At 40.3% G+C, this 26,816-nt stretch overlaps 1 protein-coding gene across 2 annotated transcripts in view; it reads right to left on the bottom strand.

Annotated features, from left to right (window-relative positions):
* Positions 1–289: 289 nt before the first annotated feature.
* Positions 290–26,816, bottom strand: part of UPF1 (UPF1 RNA helicase and ATPase) — a 70,137-nt gene continuing 43,610 nt past the window's right edge. For both annotated transcript variants that reach the window (XM_003340740.4, XM_056822155.1), the window contains exons 9-24: positions 26,274–26,382; positions 25,555–25,714; positions 25,322–25,440; positions 21,626–21,790; positions 21,359–21,473; positions 16,576–16,719; positions 16,217–16,430; positions 15,742–15,859; positions 14,921–15,077; positions 13,072–13,214; positions 11,436–11,610; positions 9,767–9,848; positions 6,577–6,738; positions 6,006–6,223; positions 5,542–5,664; positions 290–2,997 (exon numbers count right to left, since the gene is read on the bottom strand). In XM_003340740.4, the coding sequence (XP_003340788.2) occupies positions 5,545–5,664; positions 6,006–6,223; positions 6,577–6,738; positions 9,767–9,848; positions 11,436–11,610; positions 13,072–13,214; positions 14,921–15,077; positions 15,742–15,859; positions 16,217–16,430; positions 16,576–16,719; positions 21,359–21,473; positions 21,626–21,790; positions 25,322–25,440; positions 25,555–25,714; positions 26,274–26,382 (2,201 nt within the window). In that variant the 3' untranslated portion in view covers positions 290–2,997; positions 5,542–5,544. The remainder of the gene's footprint in view (positions 2,998–5,541; positions 5,665–6,005; positions 6,224–6,576; positions 6,739–9,766; positions 9,849–11,435; positions 11,611–13,071; positions 13,215–14,920; positions 15,078–15,741; positions 15,860–16,216; positions 16,431–16,575; positions 16,720–21,358; positions 21,474–21,625; positions 21,791–25,321; positions 25,441–25,554; positions 25,715–26,273; positions 26,383–26,816) is intronic.

The following is a 26,816-nucleotide window of genomic DNA, read 5'->3' as shown; positions in this document are numbered from 1 at the left end:
CAGGGGAGGGGAATCCAGCTTGCTGCTCAGGACTTCACCCTGGTCCAGGCACACAGGTCCCCAGCAGCCTAGCTGAGTAAACCCACTTCTGTGGATCAGCATCCTTCCCAATAACTTCCAATCATTGCAGAAAGGAAGGCCAATTGCAGTCCTGAGCAAGTGAAGGGATTCATTAAAGGGGTGGAGTCCCTCTGCTTTGCTTACCTAGTAAAGTGGTCCCCAGGGCTTTGGGAGCTTGTTGACTACTTCCCTCTTAAATGAATTCTAGCTCCAAGTACGAATGCAAGAGTGTTTTTATTAATATTTTATTGATGGCAAACAGCTTAAAACAAACTGACCAAAAATCAAAAGTAACATCGTGCTGACACTGATGTTCATGGGATTTATAAAACTCAGAGTAACTTGCTACAAAGAAAAAAAATTAAAAGGAAAAAAAAAGCCACAGAGCAGAGGCAAAAGCATTCCAACCAGTGAAATAAGGAGGGGGGTGGGGGTGGGGGGACATTACCCAATGGATTGCATTGCAGAAAGGGTTATAGTTTAAACCTATTTCAAAACTCTATGCACTATGCAGCCTACCCAGAAGGAAGAAAAAAATTTTTAAAGCCCTTCGGCAATGTTAATAAATAAAAGAGTCCATCTCACAGGAAGGAAGGTGGCCCATATGTACCCGTTATCTGTACATTTTAGATGTCTAAACTCTGGAGGCTTTTTTCTTTTTAGGATAGAATGGCCGATTTGCTGTTCGGGTGGGGGTGGGGGGGTTAGGTTAGGGTGAGAGGGAGAGGGATTTTGTGGTGGTGTTTTTTTGTTTTTGCCATCTGTGTAAGCTTCGGGACAAAACCAAAATGGTGGTACTTCCTGGTACCGCAGGTCTCAGATCACCAGCACTGTTGTCCAGAACAGAGTTTGGGGTGGAAATCTAATGACACTTGATCACTGATCTCTGAAAGGAAAAGGGTAGGGAAAAGTCTTGGAAAACTACAGATGAAGGCAGATTTGCTTAAGTGGTCGGCTAGAAAACCTCAAGGACAGAAACCAGAGGGGTTGGCTTTCAAATAAAAAAACAAAACAAAAGAAAACAAAACAAAACAACTACTGCAGTTTATAGCATTTTAGTATACTGGCAGGAGGGGCCAATTTAGAATTTCTCTAAGTGATAAGCGAAATAATTTGCCCCCATCTTTCAGGCCAGAAACCCTTCATGCCCCTTGATCATAAAGCTAACTTAATTCTGGAAGGTTTAAAAAAATTATCTACATTTAGTTAAGTCACACTCTGCCGACCCTTGCCAATTAGGAGGTAGACTTCTTCCAAATTTAGAGAGTTTGACAACAGGAGGACAAGAAGTTGAATGTTCCCAGCACTCAGTTTTTCTAAAAAGACTGCGTGAAGTCAAATAAGAGCCCCAGCAGTCCTGTCTGGAGTTGCCCTATGAGTTTGGGTAGAGCTTAGAAAGACTGGCTGGGTCATTTAAAATGTGCTCTCTGATATGTCACCTCCAGCATCTTTTCCCAATCATGAGGATGCTGTAATTGGTGTTCCACACCTGGAGGGGTCGGTCTCCAAGGTTTCTTTCTTGGGCCTTGTTTGTGGTTGGTTTGTGTTTTTAAGGACTCCTCCAGCTACCTTTGGAAAAGTAGAAAGTCACCAAAGAAGCCACCAGCTATTTAAAAGGCCACCTTCCAACAACTGCCGGTTTGCCCATAACGCTTCCTTCCCTTTTTCAGCCCACTTCAGTAATGTCTTTGAGTCTTTACTTCAAAACCAATATAATCCCCAGGAGCCCCTACTTTTCCCCTTCCTCAGTAGGAGTGAACAGGGCAGGCAGCCTAGCATCTTCTCCTCCAGCGCCACCATGGCCTGGAGCCCCATCCCCTTGTTAAGCGCACGGTTCATCTTACAGAAAAGGCTGGTTTTCAGAGTAGAGTCCAGACAATAGCCTATGAAAAGTATAGAGAAAAATGTGAAAGCCTCCTCAGGATGGACCCCATGAGGTATCAGGGCCTGGGCCCCATTTCCCTCACTGACTGTGATCCCTTGTAGGAAGAAGAGGCTGAATGAGGAAACTTTAAAATTCTCTGAAAGTTCTTGTCCAGGTTGGTGATTCTAATTTAGATTTCTTAAAAATTTTCTGGTAAGATTCTTTTATCTCCCAGGTCCACCGCTAAGATTTCAGAGACAAACTTTAAAAAAAAAGAAAAGAAAAAGAAAAAAGTGCTCCTTTGAAGAATCTCTTAAAAACAAACCCAAAATTTTTCTTTTAAATGAAAAACCCTTTCAGAACACAGGCAACATGATGACACTGAAGTTTCAGAGCCAGTGTGAACAACAAACCCTGCATCTCAGAGTGGAGCTCTGGCCATCTGCTGCTGCCAAATGTGGTGGGTTCTGCCAACTGTAAGAAGGAATCTTGTCTCTGCTTCTAAAATGTGAACAGTTTGTCCTGCTAAAACATAGTCCCCTTAAAAAAAACAAAAAAAAAAACAAAACAAAACTCTGAGATGAGGGTTTGCCATCCCTCCTGCTCTGAACGGTGCTGCCCTGTTCACAAACCAGAGTATGGAATGAAGTGAGCCTTGCTGAAGGCCCTTCTCTCTTAGCTGATTGGGCTGGGGGAGCAGGGACTCAGCTGACCATTCATTCGGTCAGGGCGAGCTGCGGGGGAGCAGTCTGGCGGGCCGGGGGATGCTGAGACAGTCCCGCCTTCCCATGGCGGTGCAGCCAGTGCTCTGCTTCTCTCTCCTCTTCGGCCATTCTCCTCGTCTCAGTGTGCTAGCAGTGGTCTCTCTCTCTCTCTCTCTCTCTTGCTCCTTCCTCTCTTCTCTCCCCATTGGTTGGTTTCTCTCTCTCTTCTCTCTCCCCTGTTGCTCTCACACAGTGATGCTTCAGTTTTAGCAGTGGAAAACAGGTATCCATTTTATTTTATTTTTTTATTACCCAGAATAAGATGCTGATGGACTAAGCTCCACATAAGCTTAGCTCTTCTTTCTTGACCTAGGAGGAGGAGAAAGTGAGAAGGGTTAGAGCTGGGCACAATCTTCTGTCAGATTTAGACAGCAGTTTCCATCAGATTTGTAAAACTCATGTTTTGCTGCCTTATATGAGGTCAGAAGGATTTCCCTATTCTCTGATTTCAGAGAATAGCACAGGATAATACAATACAAGGGAACTGGATTTGGATCCAGCTGATCTAGGTTTAAATCTTGGCCCTGACTGTTACTAGTTGTGTAAATGAATTCAACTTTGTCTGTTTCCTCCTGGGAAGAATACATGGACTAGGGGCAACTAGATGGCTCATTGGATTGAGAGCCAGGCATAGAGAGAGGAGGTCCTGGGTTCAAACTTGGCCTGAGACACTGACTAGCTATGTGACCCTAGGCAAGTCAATTGCCTAGCCCCATGCTGGTGAACCTGTGGCACATGTGTCAGAGGGGACCACTCCCTTCCCCCTCTCCATATGCACCTGAGGACATTTTATCACCTGCCCTTCTGCCCATCAATCCAAAGGGAGTGCTTCCTCCCTCCTCTGTCTGAGGTAAAGGGGCAGCTCATATGTGGAGTGAAGGTGATTTGGGCACTCAGTCTCTAAAAGGTTTGTCATCACTGGCCTAGCCCTTACCACCCTTCTGCCTTGGGACAATTTACAGTATTGAGTCTAAGACAAAAGATAAAGGTTAAATTAAAAAAAATTTTTTAAATAAAAAAACACCAACTGCCAGGTCAAAAGGTTGCCATAAAAAGAAGCGCTTAATTTGTAAGTGGCAATAAGCTATATAAATGTGAGTCATTCACAGCTACTCCAGTCTAACCGTACTATAAAACTACCTGAGATACCTGTGATTAGAGACAAATCACTTGATCCCTCAGTTGTCAAACAGAGGCAGCAGCAGCTCCTTTTATAGGGGGTTGTGAGGGCCAGAGGGGATAGACCAGGTGAAATGTGAGGGTTTAAACTGCTGACCTGCACTCCCGCATGAGGCATGATCATTCTAGAATCTATTTACTGGTGGAATTGCCTCTTCTCCCTACTAGAACTACAACTCCTCCATCATTGTATTTCCCCTTTGAACTAGCACAATGTCTTCTGCTTAGTGGACCCTGAAAGTTTGATTAATGCAAACAAGGCAAGTAGGACTATCCCAATTTTATAGAATAAGAAACAGAGACTCAGAAAAAGCAAGCTGTCACAAAGCTAGTAAGTGATGGAACCAGGATATGAAGCCAGGCCTTGCCTCATTCCACTTCATTTTCCATTATTTCCACTCCAAGTGGTAAGTTTTTTTTTTTAAACCCTTACCTTCTGTCTTGGAGTCAATACCGTGTATTGGCTCCAAGGCAGAAGAGTGGTAAGGGCTAGGCAATGGGGGTCAAGTGACTTGCCCAGGGTCACACAGCTGGGAGGTGTCTGAGGCCAAATTTGAACCCAGGACCTCCCATCTCTAGGCCTGGCTCTCAAGCCACTGAGCTACCCAGCTTCCCCCCCCCCCTTTTCCCAAGTGGTAAGTTTCTAAGACTGAAATTATGTAATATGTAGAACATAACCAGTGGGGAACTAAAAGGATTAGGCCAAGACCTAGAGAAATGTGGATTTGGGAATTTGGAAACATTCTTGTCTTTACCAATAACCTCATAGTCAAAGAGGTGAAAGGCCCATCTTCTAATTAAAGGGTACAATGTATTGCAGGATAATCCATTTTAAAACAAATTCTAATATGGTACTCCAAATGTAAAGGGGGGAGAAGGAGGGAAGAGAATCCTCTTTTTTGAAGTTTTCCTTTTCTACAGTTTTCCCTTCCCACAGCACTTATATGGATTGTCTAAGAGCAGCAAGAATATAACAGTTAGGTTTGTTAAAAAGCACTGGAGGGGGCAGCTGGGTAGCTCAGTGGATTGAGAGCCAGGCCTAGAGATGGGAGGTCCTGGGTTCAAATCTGGCCTCAGATACTTTCCAGCTGTGTGACCCTGGGCAAGTCACTTGACCTCCATTGCCTAGCCCTTACCACTCTTCTGCCTTGGAGTCAATACATAGTATTGACTCCAAGACGGAAGGTAAGGGTTTAAAAAAAAATTAAAAAATTAAAAAAAAAAACACTGCTAACAAAGGTTCTAAAAGGAGCTTACATGGTTCCAACATCCTTCCCCCAGAGTTGACATGGGGATGTCAAAAGAATACCAACTAAGGAAAGCAGGAGACCAGAAGTGTGGTCATGGCTTTCCCCTCTAACTAACTTGGTGGCTTTGGAAAAGCCATTTTATATGAGAGCTATAATCTCTATAAGATGAGACTAGACTGTTACCCTAGAATTGTAGTATGTTCTCATCTGCTTCTACAAATTTAAGTTTTCCATTAGAGCCATTTCTAGGAATTTGATGTTTTTAGGTGGTCTACGATTTGGAAAAAAAAGAGTGAGAAATTAACGTTCTAAGGTTCAGGCCTGATGTGTGAGAAGACTTCTGTAAGACAACAGAGCAAGTCCAAAGCCAAAAAGCACACAGCTCCCTCAGTCCCTACCCCGCTCCCACCAGAGCCCGCCTTACACTCTAATACTGTGACAGCCCTGTCACTCCACCGTGTTGGTATGCCCGTTCTCCTTGGTATGTAGAGTCTTGTGACAGAGCCACATCAATCTGCGATTTAAACTCATCACCAAGGTAACTGTCCTGAGAAAGAAAATTGGTGGGGGGCGGTTTAAAATCCAGCATTAAGACCATCTGGCAACCTGGAGACCCCTCCCCCTTCATAAAGGATCTCAACTGACTTTCCCCAACCCCCCTGCAATCTCTTACTATTAGAGCTGAAGTGCTAAAATGCAATTCTCAGGGATGTAGCTCAAGGCACAAGGCTCTTCAGGGGAGGTATGTAAACAGCCAGAAGGAAAACCCACTTGCAACCTGGTTCCCACCTTTTCTGCCTCTAGCACCTACCATTCTCTCTCCCTTCAAAGAAGGACAAGTTGAACAAAATAAGTTTAACCAATAATGTTAAATGAGATCTCACTTACCTGGGATAATTCTGGTTGGGAGAGCCCTGGCTGGCTCATCTGTGATGGCTGACTCATGGAAATATAGCCCTGAGTCAAAGGACCCTGGGAGAAGGGCTGGGATACCACATCTTGACTGGCCTGACTATTTGGAAGATTCGACTGGCTAGTTCCAGGTATCCCAAAGCGATTTTTCTGGCGTCCCCCACGACCAGTTTTCCCCTTTGGTGTCCCACGGCCTAAAAAGAAATAGTCCCATTTTTGCTTTAGTCATTAGTACTGTCATTATTTAGTCATTATTACTGTCATTATAAAAGATTTAATAGGGCTAGGAGGGATCTTTGAGACCAGTCTCAAAAAAATGCTCATTTTACAGAGGAGAAAACTCAAGAGAATGGAAGGAACTGCCCAGCATTATACAAGCTTAAGCATCAAAGTGAGGATTCAAACCAAGGCCCCAATTCCAAAATTCTATACAGTATATACACAGGTGAATTAAGTTGACCGTTACAGTTTCTGCCAGAACACGAGGGAAGAATGGCAAGGGCCTATACAGGATTATTCCCAAGGAGATCTTAAGTAGGGAAGATACCTGCAGCTGGTCCATTGGCTTGGCCGAAATAGCCTGGTGGTGGCATTGGTGGCATCACAAGGTTGAAAGGAATAGGAATGTTCATAGCAGTGACATGACTAGGTCCAGTGCTAATCATCCCAATCTGATCGTGAGTTTGAAAATACATGTTCGATGGACGTCCTAGAAAGTTAAAACCTTAAGTTGTTTACCTACACAATAATATAGGCTAACACATTAATAATGCTGTTTCCTAAAGAAGAGGGTTGGCAAGCTCTCCAAGGAATAAAATAAAGCTCTAACCCTATGAAACAGAACAGAGTGAAATTAGACTAAATGAAGCTTCAAAGCAAAGAGATGACTAGAAAGCTTCTTTTGAAGTAACTAAAACAGGTATAGGGTAGGAATTTGAGTCATGAAACAAGCCAGTCTCCTATATTATACTTTATCAGGGTTGGGAAGAACTTCATCTTAAAGATGGCTAGATTGAGGAATTACTTGCCAAAGTAGTCACTTTTTTTTGTGACTGTGTATTACCTCCAGCAAGCCTTTGCTAAAAACATTTCTTAAATTCCTCTGTGAGAACAGTTTTTTAAGACAATTCAACAGGCCACACAAGAAAACCAGTCTTAATATTTTGTAATCACACCGAGTTCTTGACTAGAAACATGCATATCTATCAGGTTTGGGTCCAAATGGTTTCAGACAATTTCCAAAAATCAAATCTATCTTCTAAGGGTGAAGATCTGTCACCGTTCAATATATTTAAAACAATTAAGTCTTCCCCACCAACAGAGAAAAGTGATTGGGAAGGCAGATTTGGGCTCGATTTCATTCAAGTGTTTCCCACATTCAGAATGATCCAATAATGGCATAAGCTGCACTTAATGAGGCAGTAACTTTTTCCTCACTAGGGGATATTCAAACTAAGGCAGGATGACTACTTGCTGGAATGTTTTTGAAAGGATTCAGGCAGGGGTTGGATTAAATGACTCCAGAGGCACTAATTTAAGAGTCTGATCCCCTCCCCCCCCCCCCCCCCCAGTCTAAAAAGACTAAAAAGTTAATGGCAGGACTAAGAGAACAAGTGCATAGCCTTCCAATACTGTGGAAGGGGGCAACATTTACTTAGATACCTCATTTTTGGACATTTTCTTTAAGTCATATTAGAGTATTGAATCCTTTACCTTAGACCTACCATGTAATCAACTTGCCTTTCAATAGTTTAGAATTTAGCTGGAGAAGATAACCATCAAACAACAGTAAGCAGCACAATGTCTTAATAGGAATGATAATAATAGCTGACCATGATGCAAATCATTTGACACAGAAATGGATTCTCAGCACCAGTGGACTACAGGACTTTTGGATGTTCTTTTACATGAACTACATTCTCCAGGCCTAGAGGCCAGAGTTCTTTACCAAGTACTGAGGACATAAATATCAATGGTATAGCAAAGAATTCAGAATGACAGGAGCTCAGGAGCCCAATGAAGCCTAGTTCATGGAGAAACCAGGATTTGTGTTGTCTTGGGTGCAGCACTGGGGTAAAAAAGAAAACCTTATATATTCACACTATTGAATCTGACTCTCTTTTAACAAATGAATAAACAGGCTCAGAGAGGAAGCAGTATATGTGTCTCTGATAAAGCCAGGGTGGCTAGCTAGCAGTGCTACTCATCTGACCTTCTACTAACTACCCCAAGGGGAGGGGCCAGGATAAGGAAGATCGTTAAGAGCTGGGGAGAAGAGTTTCTATTTACTGTGGCAAGAAATAAGGAGCCCTTTGCTCAAGGTTCTGTGTGTGTGGGTGTGGCAGTAAGTACAACTAAGAGTAGTTGTGCTGTAAGGTTTGTTGACCAAGCCCTTTAAGGTGCAGTTACTTCACCTGATTTGTATGGAATTACCAGGGTCTAAAAGTAAATATAACTCTTATCTTCATTTTGAAGAGGAGCTAACTGGGACTCAAGAAAGTTGAAAGCTAGGAAGTGAGAACTGGAATATCCTAGAAAGCCAGGATTTCTGACTTTTTCACTATCATTTTGACATTTTGAAATAGGTAATTCTGGGAGATAGGTAATTCTGTTGAAATGGACACAGAGAAGAAAATTAATAAGGAAAAATGTCTGGAGGGGAACATAAGGAGCTTGGATATAGACCAAAATAGAAAAGACAAAGACTGAGTACTTTCTGAACATGATCCTATTTAAGCCTCCCAAATTGGCCTGAGAGTAGGTATTTAGGAACACTCATTACTGTACCACTTACCCAGGTGCTTCCTTGCCCCCTGTGGCTCAGTTTTCCCCAGGCCCTGGATGCTGAACTCATTCTTATTCCTGGGAGAAGTATCCAAGGGCCCCAGTATCTTTTTGGGCAGGGACCATATGCCCACCAAGGTCCCGGGGGCATTGCCAATCTGCCTACTCCCTTCCCTGTCAGCATTCAAATACCATCTAGGTCCTTTCATCTGCTGTAAATTGAACCGACCTATATCTCTTCTCCAATTAGAATGTGAGCTCCTTGAAAGCAGGGAATGTCTCAGTTTTCTATTTGTACCTTCAATGCTTAGCTTAGAGTGAATACTTAAAATTTGTTTGATATATTATAGCTATTAATACCAGAGGTAGGATCTGAATTCAAGTCTTCTTGGCCTTGTCACACTGGCACTACCCACACTGTAACCCACTGCCTTCTAATATACTTTCAGGAGACAGCAGATCCAAGTGAATAGTTCAAGATCTTTGGGAATTCTGAGATGCTGGGAATTTTGGTAAGGATACAGGAATAGAGAGTGGAGACCAGGAGTCATCCGGGAGCTGCCTAGTCTCTAACTTTGGAGAGAACAGAGGCTCTAAGCCTGAGACATAAGCAACGGGAAGAGAAAAGAAGGGAAACCAAAAGAAAATGAGGCATAATGGCTAAAGAGGAAGGAATATCCTAAGAACCAAGGGGAAAAAAGGATTTTAAGGAGAGGTAGCCAATAATATCAAATGCAAGAAAGTTCCAAAAGAATGAAAAAGGACAAAAGTACCCTGGATTTGGCAATAACAAGGCAATTTCAATTGAGTACACGAAGAGAAGATGCAAAGCCTGATGAATAGAGGCAAGGAGAAAGAAACAGAGAAAAATGGAGGCAGACAACAGATTGCATATTAGAGAAGTTGGAATAAGAGGGTATCAGGGAATGCAGGGTTAGGATTTTTCTTCTTACCTTGACTGCTCCTATCATAGACAGATCCTGGGATGATAGCTTCACGTGCATCATACATGGCTGTAGTCATGAACCGGGCTCCCTAGAAATGTAATAGAGGTTGAGAGTGTATTGTACATCACAGAATACTTAGATTTACCTTAAGGTTTGCTAAGCACTTAACAAATACCATCTCATTTGAAGCTTACAACACCTCTGGGAGGTAGATGCTACCATTATTCCCATTTTACAGTTGAGGAAACTAAGGCAGACAGTAGTTAAGTGACTTACTCAGTCACACAGCTGGTAAGGCTGAATGTGAACTCAGGTGTTATTGACTACAAGTCTAGTACTCTACTTTGCCACCTACTCCTAGGTATTATATGCTTGAGTTAGGGCTGCTAGTAAGAACTTAGGCTAGCTAGATCAAATAAGTTAATGAAAGAAGCAATAATATATAAAAAGTTTATCAATTAGAATTTAATCTGGGTCTCTCTTCTCTTCCACTTGGGTTGAAAATATAAAAGTATAAAATGTTTATGCCATTGGCAGGGTTTCTCTAATACAGTAGAGCCCCTTATAACCATGGGGGCTCATTCTAAGACCTACTTCAGATAGTTGAAACCTGGGATATAAACACTTGCTGACTCCATAGAGTTGAACTCTCTTTCCCTACTCCTGAACCTCAGCTTGCTGCTCAGGTCTCCCACCCCTGCAAAAACAAAAACAACCCAACTTAAAAAGCAGACCCTCTGGCAATGCTAATCTGGGATATCTATGTGAATTATATTCTTTGACAATTGCTTTCACATCCTCCTTCTAGTACCAAATGCCATTAATGACTTTATAGCAGTGTAATAAATAAGAAAAACTCCCAATTCCACAAAACACTTGGGTAAACACTTCTAAAGAGTCCCTATCTTCTCCTCATTACTCCATTTATAGCCAAAATAGCAAGTAGTATCACCTCCTCTTAAAGCAAAGATATGTCTTAACTGGGTAGAGGAAAAAAGATACAGCTGTATAATGATGGATACAAGCAAACACCTCAGTTTTCCTTCTTAAGCAAAAAAATAAGCTTGCTTTGGGAATTCAAAATGATTTCTACCACTACTTTCCCTGTTTTGTTTTTAAATAAACTATGTCTTAGTTATTCAAAAGGTACCTTAATATTCTTCCATTCCACAGTTCTTAATATACTTTCTAAATGATTAATACAGCCTGATTTGACACTGAACATCTCAGGACAAAATAGAAAGTGACTTTACAAGGGACAGCTAGGTGGCTTAGTGGATTGATAGCCAGGCCTAGAAATAGGAGGTCCTAGGTTCAAATCTGGCCTCAGACCCTGGGCAAGTCACTTAACCCCCATTGCTTAGACCTTACCACTCTTCTGCCTTAGAACCACTACACAATACTGATCTGAAGACAGAAGGGAAGGGTCTTAAAAAAAAAGGAAAGAAAACAAAGTGACTTTACAGGCCCAGCAAGTCCATGCTACTCATTTGTCAGTTTAGACTGAGAAGTGAAGTCTTTTGTCCAAGGTTCCCCTTCAGTAAGGAGCAGTCAAGTATAGAACTGAAGCCCTTAGGCTCCTTCCTAATCTTATTCTGCTGTTCCTGGCACTGCTGTCCTGCTTCTTTCTCTGGCCTGCCCTCATTTCACTCAAGTCAAACATAGAATCGCTTACAGGGTTGATGGTATTGACAAGTTTCCGGGGCTTGCTGAATTGCATGAGGCTTTCTCGGAGGTTGTTCAGGGGTCCTTCTACCAGTACTTTTTGTTCCTTGTAGTAGTTCAATAGATGATTCCAAAGTGGTTGCTTGGAGAGAGCTTTTGGGTTGCCAACAATAATTACTCCATATCTAAAAAACAGTAAAAAAAAAACACCACCACAAAACACCCTATGTATCATTTAAAGCAGAAAATAGCAACATAAAAAGCTTCTTAAAAACCACATGCATTTTCAATGCAGAAATGCCCTCAAGAGTTAAGAGTGCACAGATTAAAATTCGAACCAAGAGGGGAGTAATTTGACAGAATTTCAGTTGGAATGAAACACTTGAATACAAAAACAATCTCCTTTATAACATATCCAGGTGATCCCCCTGACTTTGGTTAGAGTGCTTAATTGAGGCAGTGAATTCACCACTTCTACTTTTGAGTAGATCTAAAAGTTGGGGAAATGTTTCTTTATAGCATAAAGGCTTAGTTGGCTTCTTTGAAATTTCCTGTCTGCCTGTCTCTGGAATCAAGCCCAAGGATTTGTCTCTATATCATACCACTTCACTCTCAGGTTGATTCTTCAGTACTTCTGGGGCCCTCAGTCCCCTTATGATGCTTCTCTGGAGGCTATCCAAGTTAAGAAGTCCAGAGCCCAGAACCACATGGGTTCTAGTCAAGGCATTGATATCTCTCCATACACAGCATATCTCCAAATCTTCTCAGACCCTCAGACTACCAGAACTAGAAGGATGATTAGCAGATTGAATTATCCTCTAGGTCTGGAGGGGGTCTAGTACTCAAGGTGGCACACTAGCTCAAAATTTTCATTTTTCCATTATGTCCTGACAGAACCTCCCAACCAAGCTAATCTATCATGTATTCTAGCTAAACCTCTTATTCTAGGGGTTCATCCCAAGGTTAGAGTACTGAAGAAGTGCCCCCCCCCAACCCCCCACAGACTGCAAACCCAGAAGTCTAGCTCATTCACAACCACAAAAAGCAGCCTTCGAGGAGGGCTCTTTGACCCCATAGGCCTTCTATAAAAATGTTAACATTTGGAAGGATTCTCTACCATTACTGCTTCAGAGATTCCAGTGAGGCACATAGAAGGTTCCTCAATGAGTTAGAGAAACTTGGGGTTGAAGCATCCTATTCTCTCAGGGACAAGAGGCCTTTTCTGAAGAAAGGCCCTTTCTTCTACAGAAAGCTTTTACTTTAAAAACTGAAGCTGTAAAGGGTTTTGTTACTAGATAGGTCAGATAGACTGCTGGTTTAAGTGCACAAGGTGTATCTAATGCTAAGAAGAGGCACTTCTACAGGAAGAACTGTCAGATAATGGCCACATTCAACTACTCACAGTATTTCCTAGAAAGTGTTGCTATAAGTGGGAGGTAGGTTTGATTAAATAAATCTAACAAGAGGCTTCTACTCTGGGAAGTCTTGTTCTAACAACAAGACTAGGAAGAAGACTTTTCCCCAAATAAGCATATGAAACTGCTGCCCCAAATCAAGGTGTTCCAAACTTCTTCCCACAACTATCATTCTCCATAAGCAAAGCCTACATCAAATAAAAAGGAAGAAAATGGTTGAAATCTTTGTACCTAGCTCGAGTAAGAGCCACATTAAGACGCCTGGGATCATTTAAAAATCCAATTCCTTGGTGCTCATTGGCTCTCACACAGGAGAGTATGATAAAGTCCTTCTCTCGTCCCTGGAATGCATCAACACTAGCTATTTCCACTTCCTGAAAAGAGAGAAGCACCACATAATCAACATGTTGAAATGGCTTAATGAATAACTTTTCCTTTCAATAATTAAAACAAGAAAAATCCTATCAAGCTATGTCAATCAGAGCTATTATAACATGCTAAGTAGATACAGTATTGTCTTGTTTATGATTCTTGAAGAAGATAACGATCTGATGTTATATATATACATGTATATATATTATAAGCCTTTGTTAAATGGTGGCTGAGGGTGAGATAAAATCTTATTAATAACATGGATAATATTTCTATAACATTCATAAAACACTTCTGAAACATGTCAATTAAGCATTATTTTTATTTTATAGACTTAATTTAACCACCATTAATAATCATATCCAAAGCAGAGATAGTGAATTAAGACATAGTCTATGGCCTCAAGGACATAGATTCAACAGGATTAAAAGGATTGGTGAACTAAGTCAAGAACTTCTGTTCTGGCATATAGAAAACCAGAGAGTTGGGACCTGATGGTTTCTAAAGTCCTCAAATGTTTTCTGATTTGAACTCAGGTCACATGACTCCAAATCCCACATGTTTTCCAGGCTAACTCAGTACCTGGTTACCCCTAGAATCCATGCATGCAAGTGTGTTAACTCTGTGTAGCCATTCTATGTCAGAACATCTCTCTCAAGCCTCAAGTCTTCATTTGTCCAACTACTGTGACAAGGGAACCCCAAAGGTTCCTTGCTAGGTGATCCCCAATCACTGGGGACATGCAGCCATAACTCTAAACTCGCACCTTAAACAAAGGCGACTACTCTTGCTGCTACCCTATGCTGCCAAGTGTGGACTCTGGCACAACTTGGGTCTTGAGTTTCCTCTGCCATTTCCTTCTGGGTCCTTTTGGGGTCCTGACCCACTCTGAGCTTTTGCCATTTGGCCTAAATTAATGCTTCTGTGGGTATGCACAATCTCAAGATTCTGTCTAGGTTTTGGGTCTCTTCCAGTCTGGCCCATTCTACCATTTGCCACTTGAACCCCCATCATAATAAACCTCAATTTAGAAGCCCAGATGCAGGGGGAAGGTGGGTGGCTCAGTGGATTGAGAGCCAGGTCTAGAGACGGAAGGTCCTATGTTCAAATCTGGCTTCAGACACACACACATACACACAGCCATGTGACCCTGGGCAAGTCACTTCACCCCCATTGGCTAGCCCATACCACTCTTCTGCCTTGGAACCAATACAGAGTAGTATTGATTCTAAGGTGGGAGGTAAGAGTGTTAAAAAAAAGGAGATAATCAGACTCATAGACCCGTAGCATCATAGATGCCTACACCAGGGGACCTCAGAGGCTACCGGGTCCAACCCCTTTAATTTTACATGAGGCAATGGAATTCTAGGGAAGTACAGTGACTGGCCCACTGTTAGGTAATAGGTATCAGAGCAATGACTCCAAACCAAGCTCACAAGTAAGCTGGCAGCAGGCTTGAATGAATTCCATCTGTTTTCTGGCACTTCTGGTCCCAACACCCTCTACCATACTTCCTCTTTTCATATGGTGCTGTACACTATTGTCTTACATCTTCACTATTCTCTAGTGATGTTTTTGTCTTTAGATTTCTAATTTGTCCCTGACTGAATTTACTTGACCCATTTTTATAATGTCATGAAAAAGCACAATATAGGGCAAGATGGGATAAAGATACTATGAAAATGTTACATTTCAACAATATACCTACCTGGTAGAGTTTTGTATGCAGGGAGCCACTAAATTGCATGTATTGTACCAGATAAGATCGCTGACCTTCATAAGGTGTAATAATACCAATTTGATCTGGCTTGGCACCAGCTTTTAGTAGCTTTGTAGTTATCTTTTCCACATTTGCTGCTTCGGTTCTGAAAAGACAATTTTTAATTAAATTAGATTTTGCTAATTTTTACTCAATAGGAACTGTATACATTTATGTGTATGTGCATGTACACACATACACATGCAACCAATATGTACAATAATAACTCTACTTAAGTCTTTCCCCTATCCCTTCCCACTTTTGAGAGGCATGCATGGAATCCTGGCTCCTATAGGGCTATTTCCCCAGAGCACAAGTTCTGGTAATTCCTACCAAACTTAAAAGGCTTATTAAAGAGTAGGTACAGTAACAATCATTTGAGTACCAATCTATTTAACTTTAGAAAAATATAGGGAGCTGGTCTCATTTACTGCCATTGAGGAAAAATAGCTTCTTGAAGGCTGAGTTTTGCTATAGGGGGTAGGTAGTTTTTTTGGAGGCCACAGACAATTTAGGAAACAGATGACTAAGGAATAAAAGGTATATAATTGTCACTGGCAAAGGGATCACTTATACATTAAAGCATGGGTCTATATAGTATTATACACAGAAGATCACTAGAGATCATAAAAGGATAAGGAATGAGCTTGGGAAGGTATCTTACAGGAATTTCATCAGTTATTACTGAGATTTGAGAAACATTAAAATAGCTACCTCTTCAAAAGTTAACTAGAGATTCCTTACAGGAAAAGACACCTAGGCCTATTTACCTGTTCAAATAAGAGGTGCCTGAACTGGCAATTTCTTCTTGGCCCTGGGTCACATAGAAGAACATTGGTTTATCTGGCTGGGGCCACTGGAAATCAAATCCCTTTTTTACACGATCAGCTATAATTTGAAAAGAAAGAGCCAACTGTCATATCTTCCATTCCAACTATTAAGGTGAGGGCTAAAAGTTGATTGGCTGCTTAGAGTTACAAAATACGACTTCTACCTAAGACATATATTGATTCCTTACTGTGCTATTAGGTTCATCCAAAACTTGGTGTTATATGCAAAATTATTCAAGCAATTAAAAAATTATATTGATACAGGGACTATATTAAAAAATGCAAAACTTGTTAACTGCTTAAAGATCATGGGGTAGGTTTCTTTGGGATGAAAGAAAGGATAAACAGGAAAATTTATCTATTTGCAATAGACATGTTTCATGGGCTCCTGCTATCATCTGGAAAAGTTCTTTACCTGCAGTAACACCATTCTGAAGGGACCCCTCATAGAAGATGTTTGATGGGAAAGCACTAAGGGCAGGGTGCATTCGATACTGCACTTGCAGGCGGATTGGACGGATTCCTAATACCACTAGCCGCTCAAACAGCGACTGAGACAAGCCTGCTTTTGCAGCTTTCTTGCACATGACCACAGGACCCAGCTGGCAATGATCTCCTACGAGGATCAACTGTATCATGAAAAGAGAACACGGACAACTTTTAATCACTTTGAAGAACATACACAAGAAGGAGGCACACAACTAAAAACGTGCAATGCCCCAAAATTTGGCTATTAAGTTAAAATCTTTTGGTTCCTAAAGAATTCTAATTTACCTGTTTGGCTCCAAGAACAACTGGTACCATACACTCTGGTTCAGTAGCCTGTGTGCTTTCATCAATTAAAATGGATCGGAACTGCATCTTGGCAAGCCTTGGATCACCTGCTCCCACACACGTGCAGCAAATCACATCTGCATTCTAGACAACAAGATCATAACTATTTCAAACCTCTAATCTTTACCATCTATCTTAGCTAATACCACATCTCCTAGACAACATATACACAATTTAACAACAAGTTCTCTAAGTTTGCAAAAGTATCATTTAAAAAACAAAACAAAACTGTGTGCCTTCTGCTTTATCTTTCATTTGGTGTGCTCTCTAACCTAAATTTCTGACTGTTTTATGGATGAAAACAAGCAATATAGGTAGAAGTTAGCTCTCAACACTACTGATTTTTCTGAGGGAAAAATATATTAAATTCACTTGACAATGAAATGAGAATGAGCAAAACTAGCTGGGCGAGGGACAGTGTATATAGAGCACCAGGCCTGCAGTGGGGAGGACCTGGGTTCAGCTCTGGCCTCAGGCATGAAAAAAAGAGCAAGGTGATCTTACAAGTCCCTTGTGAAATTCTTTCGATCAGCTGCCACCATTTTAAAGAAAGCTGTAAACCCCACATTTAGTATTTAAGGTACTATATTCTAAATGATCTTCCTTATATAGTCTTTCTGAGCAGAAACAGAAAAAATGTAATTGCATAAACACCTTAGTGAAATAGTCTCTATTGGTTTTGAGAACAAGACTTCAAATAAACAATGCATATCTAACAGGAGGCAAAATGCCTTAATCTGTATTATGAGCAGACTTAAACTGATCCCATGATGTCAAAGTTGGAAGAGATCACAGATGAAAAATAGTTCAAGCAACACTTTGAGAATCTACCCCTTTCTACAACACATTCCAGTTGTCGTGTAGCTTTTGCCTGAAGAGTTCTAGAAAGAGAACTTGCAGACTACTTTTGAGAGGCTCTAATTGTTACAAAGCTTAAAAGCTTTTGCTCCTAGTCCCGCTCTGGTACACCAAGCAGAACAAGTAATCAGTCCCCATGTGATGTGACAACTCTTCAAAAATCTGAAGGCAGTTTTATTCTAAGGCTGCTTTTCTCCAAGCTAGACATGCCCTAAATCTTCAACCAATTCTTATGTAGAATGAGCACTTTCCCTAGATGAGGGTAGCCTTCATTTGGATATCCTTCAATTTATCAAAGCATGCTCAAAAATGAGGCACCAGGAAATGTAATATGAACCTCCAAATGAGGTCTGACAAGGGCAAAATACATCAGAACCATCATTGTCCTAGTCCTGGACATTACCTCTCTAGATACCATTAGGTTTCTGGTTGGCACACCACTTTGCTGGCTTACAGTGAGTTTACAGACCATGAAAATGCCTAAATGTATATTGGATGACTGCCATCTGCATACATCTTGTATCTGTGAGGCTGACTTGGTGAATATGCAAGCATAAGACTTGAAATTTCAATTGCATAAATGAAGTCTTATTATTAGATTCGTGCAAGTGTCTATCTGGCAAGACTTTTTTTTTGGTTAGTCAATAATCATTTTACTAAGTAGTTCAACAGCACAGTGATGAGAGCATTGGATATGAAGTTAGGAAGATATCAGTTCAAATCCTTTCTTAGATACTTGTTAGCTGGGTGATTCTGGACAAGATGGAAGATGGGAGTGTCTTGTGTAAGCATCAGCAAGGAATTGAGAGCTCCAGGATCAAAGAGTACATGAAGGAAAGAGAAGAATGTATAAGAAGAATGGAAAAGGGGGCAGCTAGGTAAGCACAGTGGAAAGAGCACTAGGCCTGCAGTGGGGAGGATCTGGGTTCAAATCTGGTCTCAGACATTTCCTCAACATGTGACCCTAAGCAAGTCACTTAACTCCAAGTCTTTGCTGTTCTTCTATCTTAGAATTGATATTAAGACAGTGTGAAGATTGGATTTAGCTCTCCCCTGATTGTAACAATGAAGGTAATTAGGTCTTCCTTTACTGGGAAGATTAAATTGTAATCAGTATTTTAAGTAGATCTACCCATTTTAACTACAAAAAGGCATTAAGTAACTACAAAAGGTGAAGTAACCAAAAAAAGGTATGATCCAGGAGAAAAGTGTCTTCTGTGATTGTTAGATGTGAAATTTAGGGGAGGTGAAAGAGAGATAGAGATAAAGATAGAGATAGAGAGAGATAGAATGTGTGTCCTTTTCTCTCTTCCTTAATATCTTCCCTATATTGTAAATAAACTACCCTAAATTCCACTTACTTTAGTCATTCATTTTGGGATTTAGAAATTAAATCCCTGGTGACCACTAATTAAAATTTTTTGGCCTCAACCACAAAAAAATTTTACATAACAGAAAGTAAGGATTAAAAAAAGGATGATGAAAAGGGATGAGTTGGGGAGAAGTAGGTTATGAAAGGTATTTAAAATATCACCCTGGATTACAATTCTAATAAGTTAAAAGAAGAAAATTAGATTAGTTTGCTACAACTGTTATTGAAGAATCCATCCTAGTCCTTTGTAATCCAGGTTTGTTTTTCTAGACATTCATTAATAATATTTTCTATAATTATAACTTCTATTCCCCAGTCCCACAAATTGGGAAGTTTATCCTAATTATACTGCATCCTCCCCTTATTCCATTCTCCATAATTTTTATAAGACCAATGAAAATAGTTAAGCAATTACATCCTAATTTTTAGCACCTGAAGATATAATTTATCATTAAAGGCAACTAGATGCTCCCTTACTATCTGTCTACTTATCTTAAACATTAGCTGCCTATTAGTACTGCTTGTTTTAGCCTTTCCAATTCAAATGTTTTTCATTTCCAGGGAGCAGCAGCCCTGTCCTACTCCCCAGTAGAACTCAAAACCTCCCTTCATTGTTAGATTATTTATTTTTAAACACTATTGCTATTCACTATTTTCTGAAAACAAAGATTAAGAATATAATTAATTTCATGTTTTCATTATGGGCATGTGTCCTCTTCCCTCCAAAAGAAATTGATTTAAAAACAGAAATGAATTTTGGGTTTTGTTTCCACAGAACTAGTGCAGGTCAGTTTGAATGATTCTGTTGCCTGGCCTTACTTCTATCCTAAGCTGGTCAGCAAGTTGGTTGTGCATCCACATTAGTTCCTTCAGACACCTCCCTCCCTTTTTCTCTCTTCATCAAAATGGCTCATCTTTAGACTACCATTCCCAAGAACTTTCTGTACCTTCAAGGCTGACTTTCCTGCAGACATTTTAGTTTATGAGATCATGCTTGTATTTCACCTGAACCTTCTGAAAAGGTATGTGTCCATTCCCTCTCATTTCCATAAATGTAAACTCCCAATAATTAGTTTCCTCATTGTGGGTAAGATTTGCATCCATAATAAAAATTTCTCCTTTTTTTTTTTAAAAACCTTCTGAGAGAAAACTCATTTTTTAAAATGCCAAGCCAACAATTCACTTTGTTTTGGGCAGAGAGGCATCCATATAATTAAAGCTTCTCTCTATCAAGCTTGTAATGTTTCCCAAATTAACCGAACTTCTTTTTTGCAGGTGATCTAATGAGAAATCATTTCTGTTTCTGCCAATGCTTACCCTCCCCTCCCCTCCATGGTTCCTTAATTTTCTCATCTTCTTAATATACAAGACTCTCCCGACCAAAAAAACATATCTACAATCACCCCCTTTAAAGTTTAACTATGCTGTTTCTTCTAATATATACCTTTCCAGGGGCATATTCCAGTCTCATTTTGCCACACCTCAGTGATGCCTATATGAGGTCAAATTTGCCTCCTTGCATCCCAACCACTAATTTATATGCTTGGTACTCATACTTGGTGAAGATAGCAGAGGTCACTGCTCTTTATAACTAGCTCATGTCTCCAGTTTTACTATCTCTGCTGATATATTCTTTACCTTACATTATAGCTACTTTCCCCACTTTGGTAATGTTATATAGCCTTTCCCACTTATAAAAACAAACATTTTCTAACATTTTAAGCTCCACATTCTCTCCCTCTCTTTTCCCCTATCCCATTCTGAATTCTATTTGGTATCAGTTATACAGGTGCTCATTTTAGTTACTCTTTATGGTTTCTTACTTTCTCTTTTTTGGGCAACTAATTGGCAACACAGTGCACATAGCACCAGGTCAGAAGTCAGGAAAAAGACTCATATTCCTGAGTTCAAATCCAACCTTAGATACTTATTAGTTGTGTATTCCTGGACAAGTTACTTCACCTTGTTTATAGCACCAGTTTTCCTCATCTATAAAATGAGCTAGAGAAGGAAATGGCAAACCACTCTAGTATTTTTGCCAAGAAAACCCCAAAGAGGGTGACTAATTGAAACGACTGAATAACCAACCAAATTTTTCCTTTTCTGTTTACAGCCCATTTTAATTAGAATCATAATACACCAGACAATATATTCCTACTGACTCTTGAGATGCACTCCCTCTCTGACCAGGAATTGTCATTGCTATATTTTAAGCTACATTTCAGAAATCCAGGTTTTTATCAAGAATCATATTCTTAATCTGCTCTTCACTTCCTACATCTGCCTCTCTTCTGAAGCCCTTATATGGACTAGTAACAGTAATGATCCATGGTCCTTTCCAGCTCTAACATTCTGTGTTTTTAAGTCAGTCTCACATTAATACCAGAACAAACTCCTCAAGGGCACAGACTGTTTTCTTTTTAGTTTCTGTAGTGCCTGGCACATCATAGGTACTAAATAATGGTTGCTGAATCGAACTGCTATACCACTTACCATAAGCAATTCTCGTTCAGCAGTACGTTTCAATGCTCGATAACGCTTTTCATCAGCAGATGAAAGTTCGCCTGTTTCATCTTTCAATTGTTGTAATTTCTGGAGTTCAGGCATGCTGTAATGCAAAAAAATTATAAGGACCTGAAAGTAACTGTTCCTCTACATTTTGAATCAAAAGGAAATGCTAGCTCACTGTGATTATCAGATGAAATATACAAGAAACTTCAGGTGACCCAATCTAGAAGCACCCTGTGGACAATTTCTTACCTATCCATGTTCCTGATCTGGTTGTGCAGAGCCAAAAAAGATACAGGAGAATCAATTGCTTCTCGGCTTTTAGCGCAAAGACGAACAACTTTCAAACCAGTTTGATGAATCTTCTCAGTTAACTGATCCACAGCTATATTGCTTGGAGCACAAACTAGCACAGGCCTTAAAAATAGAAAAGGCTCGCTATTCAAAGGGGCTTGAACTAGTAATCAACAGACAATACTGTTCAGTTAAAAAAATCCACCACAACACAATAATATATCTGTGATTTTATCAAGGTTATGGAAATTTACTATTAATGTAGAAATCAAACTCTTCTGTGGCATAGATAACTTCTAGGGAGGTCCAGAGGTTAAGCGACATGTCCAGTGTAAGACAGTATCAGAAGCAGGATGTGAATCCAGAACTTTCAGACTCTAAGTCCAGCATATTATCTGCTATTCCACTAAACCTCTACAACACAATATCACTGTTTTTTGCTTGTTTGTTTGTTTGGGGGGGGGGGGGGGGGTGAACGCAAGCAAACATTGATAGTCAGAAATGTTGATACAGGAATACACAGTATTATATAATGGATATCGCTACCATTTTGGAAATACCATTAACAGTATGCCATCATAAGCCAATCATCCAGCTACATGGCACAGTGGATAAAATACTGGACATGAAGTCAATAAAAGCCAGAGTTTCAAATTCTGCCTCAGATACTTATATTTGAGTGACTCTGGGCAAGTCACTTAAGTACTCTCAGTCTTGGGAGTCCTATATTGACAAATAAGGATAATACTGCCAGGGTTATTATGAGGATCAAATGAGAGAATTTTAAAAGAATTTTGTAAACCTTAAAATGCTAGCTTTTATTGGTCAGTTAGCCAACAAGCATTTATTAAGTGCCAAGCACTGTGCTGAGTAAGCACTAGGAATACAAAGAAAGGCAAAAGACACAGTCCCTACCCTTAAGGAAGGCACTAGAATTATGAGGAATTAGGAGGGGCTCTCTGCAATAGGATTTCAGGTGGGACTTGGGGAAGCCAGGAGGCAGATGAGGAAGACCATTCTGGAAGGAGGGGTGGGGATTTAGGCTTACAAGGGCTTTTTAACACAAAAAAGAGGCTTTGATGGTTGATCATGGAAGTAAGCAGGGAGCTGGGGCCTCCATTTTAGGAAGACCTTTTTTCACCTGATTGGGGATGGGCTTGGAAGCAGACTGAAATTTTATGAGTATCAAGGAGAAGAGGGTGACTGAGACTCTCAAGGCTGCAGAGAGATCAAGAAGGATGATGCTTAAGCAAAAGTCATTGGCAATTAAAAGATCACTGGTAACAATGGAAAAAGCCGTTTTGGTGGATGGCACCATCAGAATCCAGACTCTGGAGAGTTAAGGGAAAAAAATGAGAAGAGCATAAGTCAAAGCACCTATTAGAAATAGTTTTCTCAAGAACTTTAGCCACAAAAGAGAAATGTGGAATGATACTCAACGGATAGAAGACCAAGTGGAGATGTTTTATGTTTGTAGATGGGAGGAAAGCAGCATGTAGGTGGGAGAGCAGGGAGAGTGAAGATGAGTTAAAAGAGTAAGGGGTAGCAGTAGGGGCAAACAATCTGCTGGATAAGATGGGATGGAAGGGGATCATTTGTGCATTGAGGGGATTTGCCTTGACAAAAAGGGTTACCATGTAAAAGACAGGATGAAGGTACTATTAAAGACACAAATCAGACAGCTGATAACAATCCAACTAAATGTTCAAACTGGTGGTATCAACTCTTTTGAAGATGTCCCAAACTATAATTGCTTTCTTCCATTATTTTTACAGAATGAATGTTAAGCATTGCATGTTATTTATTGATTCTCAGACTTTTCCTTACCCGCTTTTTTTCCCACACAAATGCTGTTCAAAGCCAAGTTAAATTTACATTCTCTTGCCTATATTAGGGTTCGTAGTACCCATAAGTAATGGAATAGTCAAAAATGAGGGAAGAGAAAGCAGGAATAAAGGAGTGCTATAGAGAACATCTCCTCTTTCCCCCCTTATACAATGGGTTGCCTTTCTAAGGTTCCTTCCAACACAATGTCCTGAGTTCAGAATTCAAAAGCAGCAGTACTGTCTTTTAATTTAATTACATGAAAAGGACTTCAAAGTAAGGTAGTAAAAACCCATTATTTGAACCCTATACATAGTATTGTAGTGAGGTTCCAGTGTCAGCAAGTAATATAAATTATAGCAAAGACAGTCTGTTGAAAGCAACTTTTTCTTTTTCAAACTTTTTTACTTCTGCCAGTAGAATTATGATCCTTTTTGTTTCCCAGATTCTTCTCAGCTCTTCCTCTCCTTTACCTTACATACCCAATCAGTTGCCATTTTTACCTCCACAACCTAACTCCCCCTTCCCCCTCTCTAAAAAATCCTAGCCTTCCTTCTCAGAATGAATATTGTGTATTGGTTCCAGGGCAGAAGAGTGGCAAGAGCTAGGCAACTGGGGTTAAGTGACTTACTCAGGGTCACATAGCTACAAAGTGTCTGAAGTCAAATTTGACCCAGGACCGCTCATCTCCAGGCCCGGTTATCCATCCACTGAGCCACCTTGCCTCCCTCTCCAATTTCTTTCTATATTATACTAGCTTATTTCAAGGTCTGTATCTCTTGCCTGGATTGTTGCATATGCTCTAGAGCAGTGATGATGAACCTTTTAGAAACTGAGTGCCCAAACTGCATCCCTCTGGACACATACCCCAGACAGGGGAGGGAGTGAATGCTCTCATTGGGCTGCTGGGCAGAGGGGAATAGCCCCCTTTGGCATGTGTGCCATAAGTCCATAGGTCCACCAACATGACTCTAGACCATACCACACATAGAAGGATTTATTTTCTTTAAGTCCAGGCATAACCATGTCACCCCCCCCCCTCCTTCTTTGGCTCCCTATTTCCTAAAGGATAAAATATAAACTCTAGTAGGAATATGGTATGGAATTTGGGTTTCCCTCCCCCAATTCTGAGGCCGAGTCAAATCAATGCCATTCTTGTATCAGACAGCAATTCAGGATAGATAATGCTTGTGGTTACAGAACAGAAGCTCTTATTTAGGGCTAATGCTTTTATGAGGACTGAATAAATGTCTAAGTAAATTAGCATCACATTCTGATCAAGTGAGATAATCCATAGTAAACTGTAGATTTCTAGGTAACAGCAACAGATAAGTTCAGAAAGGTCAAATGTCTTGCTTGAGGTCACACAGGTAGGACTCTGCCCATTTTCCATGCTTGGAATGTGTTCCCTCCTTACCTGGGTCTCACAGAATCATTCTCCTGTTTGCCACTCCTATTGGAAACTAAGTTCCTCATGTAGGCAGCTAGGGGGTGCCATAGTGCACAGAGCATTGAGCCTAGCTAGAGTCAGAAGGAGTGAAGTACAAATCTTGCATCAGACACTGATCCTGGGCAAATCACTTAACTCATTTGCTTCAGTTTTCTCATCTGTAAAATGGGAATAACAACAGTACCTCCCTCCCAAGGTGGTTGTGATATTTATAAAGTACTTTGTAAACCTAAAAGTGCTATATAAATGTTAGATCTTATTACTGTCTCTAGGGATGGTTTCATTGTTTTTATTATTTCCAGAGTCTAACCCAGTGGTGTACAGGTGCTTCATTTATGCTTCTAATTACTGTCTGAAAAGAATATCTTAAACAAACATACCCATTGCCTTGCCTAGCCAAATGGTAGACAATTGTAGCTGATGTTACAGTCTTCCCTGTACCAGGTGGTCCCTGGATGAGGCTCAAAGGTCGTTGCAAAACAGTCTTTACTGCATATACCTAAGAGGGAAAGAGGTTGTTCATTAAAACCAAGCAAAGAGTTCTGTTCAGTTTTTTCATTCCTGCTAAAATGCAATATATCAATAATTTATTGAGTTTGTTGAAAATTGAGACCTGAGAATGATTGAGGTCAGGGAGTCCTTGTGCTGTAAAACGTTTTGGCAGTTGGCATTTAATAATCACATCCTCTACTTCATGACCCAACAATTTGTGGTAAATGTAGCCAGATACTGAGGTTTCATCTACAGCAAATGTTTTTAATGCACTCTGCATTCTGAAAAGAAAAGACACTCAAGTTTAGCAGAAGCTATAATCAGAAATATGTTTACCAGCTTCAAAAATCATTAAATAAGATTCTGAGAGCATTAATCACATGGTGAAGGCATTATTCAGAGATGACAAATATGTTTTACTCAAACAACTAGAGTTTGGGATGTCAGATTTTGGAAAGAATACAGACAATTTAGAATACATTCTGAGAAGGGTGACCAGGAAGGATGGTGAGGAAATCTATAACTGTGGTCAGATATTTGGCTGGGACTATAGTCTTAAGAAAGAGGGGTGGTGGAGGAGATGGGGGACAGGGATGATTAAATTGTGAAATTACAGCAAGACAAAACATCTCAGTTAGGAAGAATTTCCTAACAAAGAAAAAGCTATACAAAAATTGTAAGGGCTCCACTGAAAAGTGATAAGCTCCCTGTAAGTGGTTTATATATCATGTATATTGTGAAAGGAATTCATTTTTTTGGGTACAGGTTAGACTACACAGCTCTTCAAACTTCTAACAAATCATGATACAGATCAACTCCAACACTACACAGAATACCTACCTGTCAAATGAAGTGGACTTCCATACAAAATCCACTTGGAAGTTATGAGTAACTTCTACAGGGGCCCCGACACTACTCCTCAATTCAATTGCAATTTCATCACCATAATCTGGACATCTGAGTTAAGGTGTCCTAATTAAAAGTTATTAGACTCCTCACCCAAATTCTCAAAACATTCGACATTTTAAATGATTCAGATGGCTTAATATTCGGAGCCATATTACAATTGGCTTGAAAATCTAATTAAAACCTATAAATCAGTAAGTTTTCAAAGTGCTCTACACATGATTTCTTTTGATCCTAATAAGCCTTTGAGGTATAGTGCAGGTATTACAGTTCTATTTTAAAGATGGGAAAACTGAGTCTCACAGAAGTTAGATGGCTTGCTATAATGGTCATATGCTTGTAAACCCCAGAAATGAGATATGAAACCAGGTTTTCTTGGATGATGGCTTCAGTCTTAACCTTCACTCCTACACCTGGCTCTCATCTTGCCTCCTACCAGTGCTTTCTACTGGTTCAAGAACATCCAAGTACATCAAT

Source organism: Monodelphis domestica, chromosome 3 (genome assembly GCF_027887165.1).
Source record: "Monodelphis domestica isolate mMonDom1 chromosome 3, mMonDom1.pri, whole genome shotgun sequence".
In the NCBI taxonomy this organism is placed as follows: Eukaryota; Metazoa; Chordata; class Mammalia; order Didelphimorphia; family Didelphidae; genus Monodelphis; species Monodelphis domestica.
The sequence above is the reverse complement of the archived record's forward strand: the minus strand, read 5'-3'. Positions and strand labels throughout refer to the sequence as shown.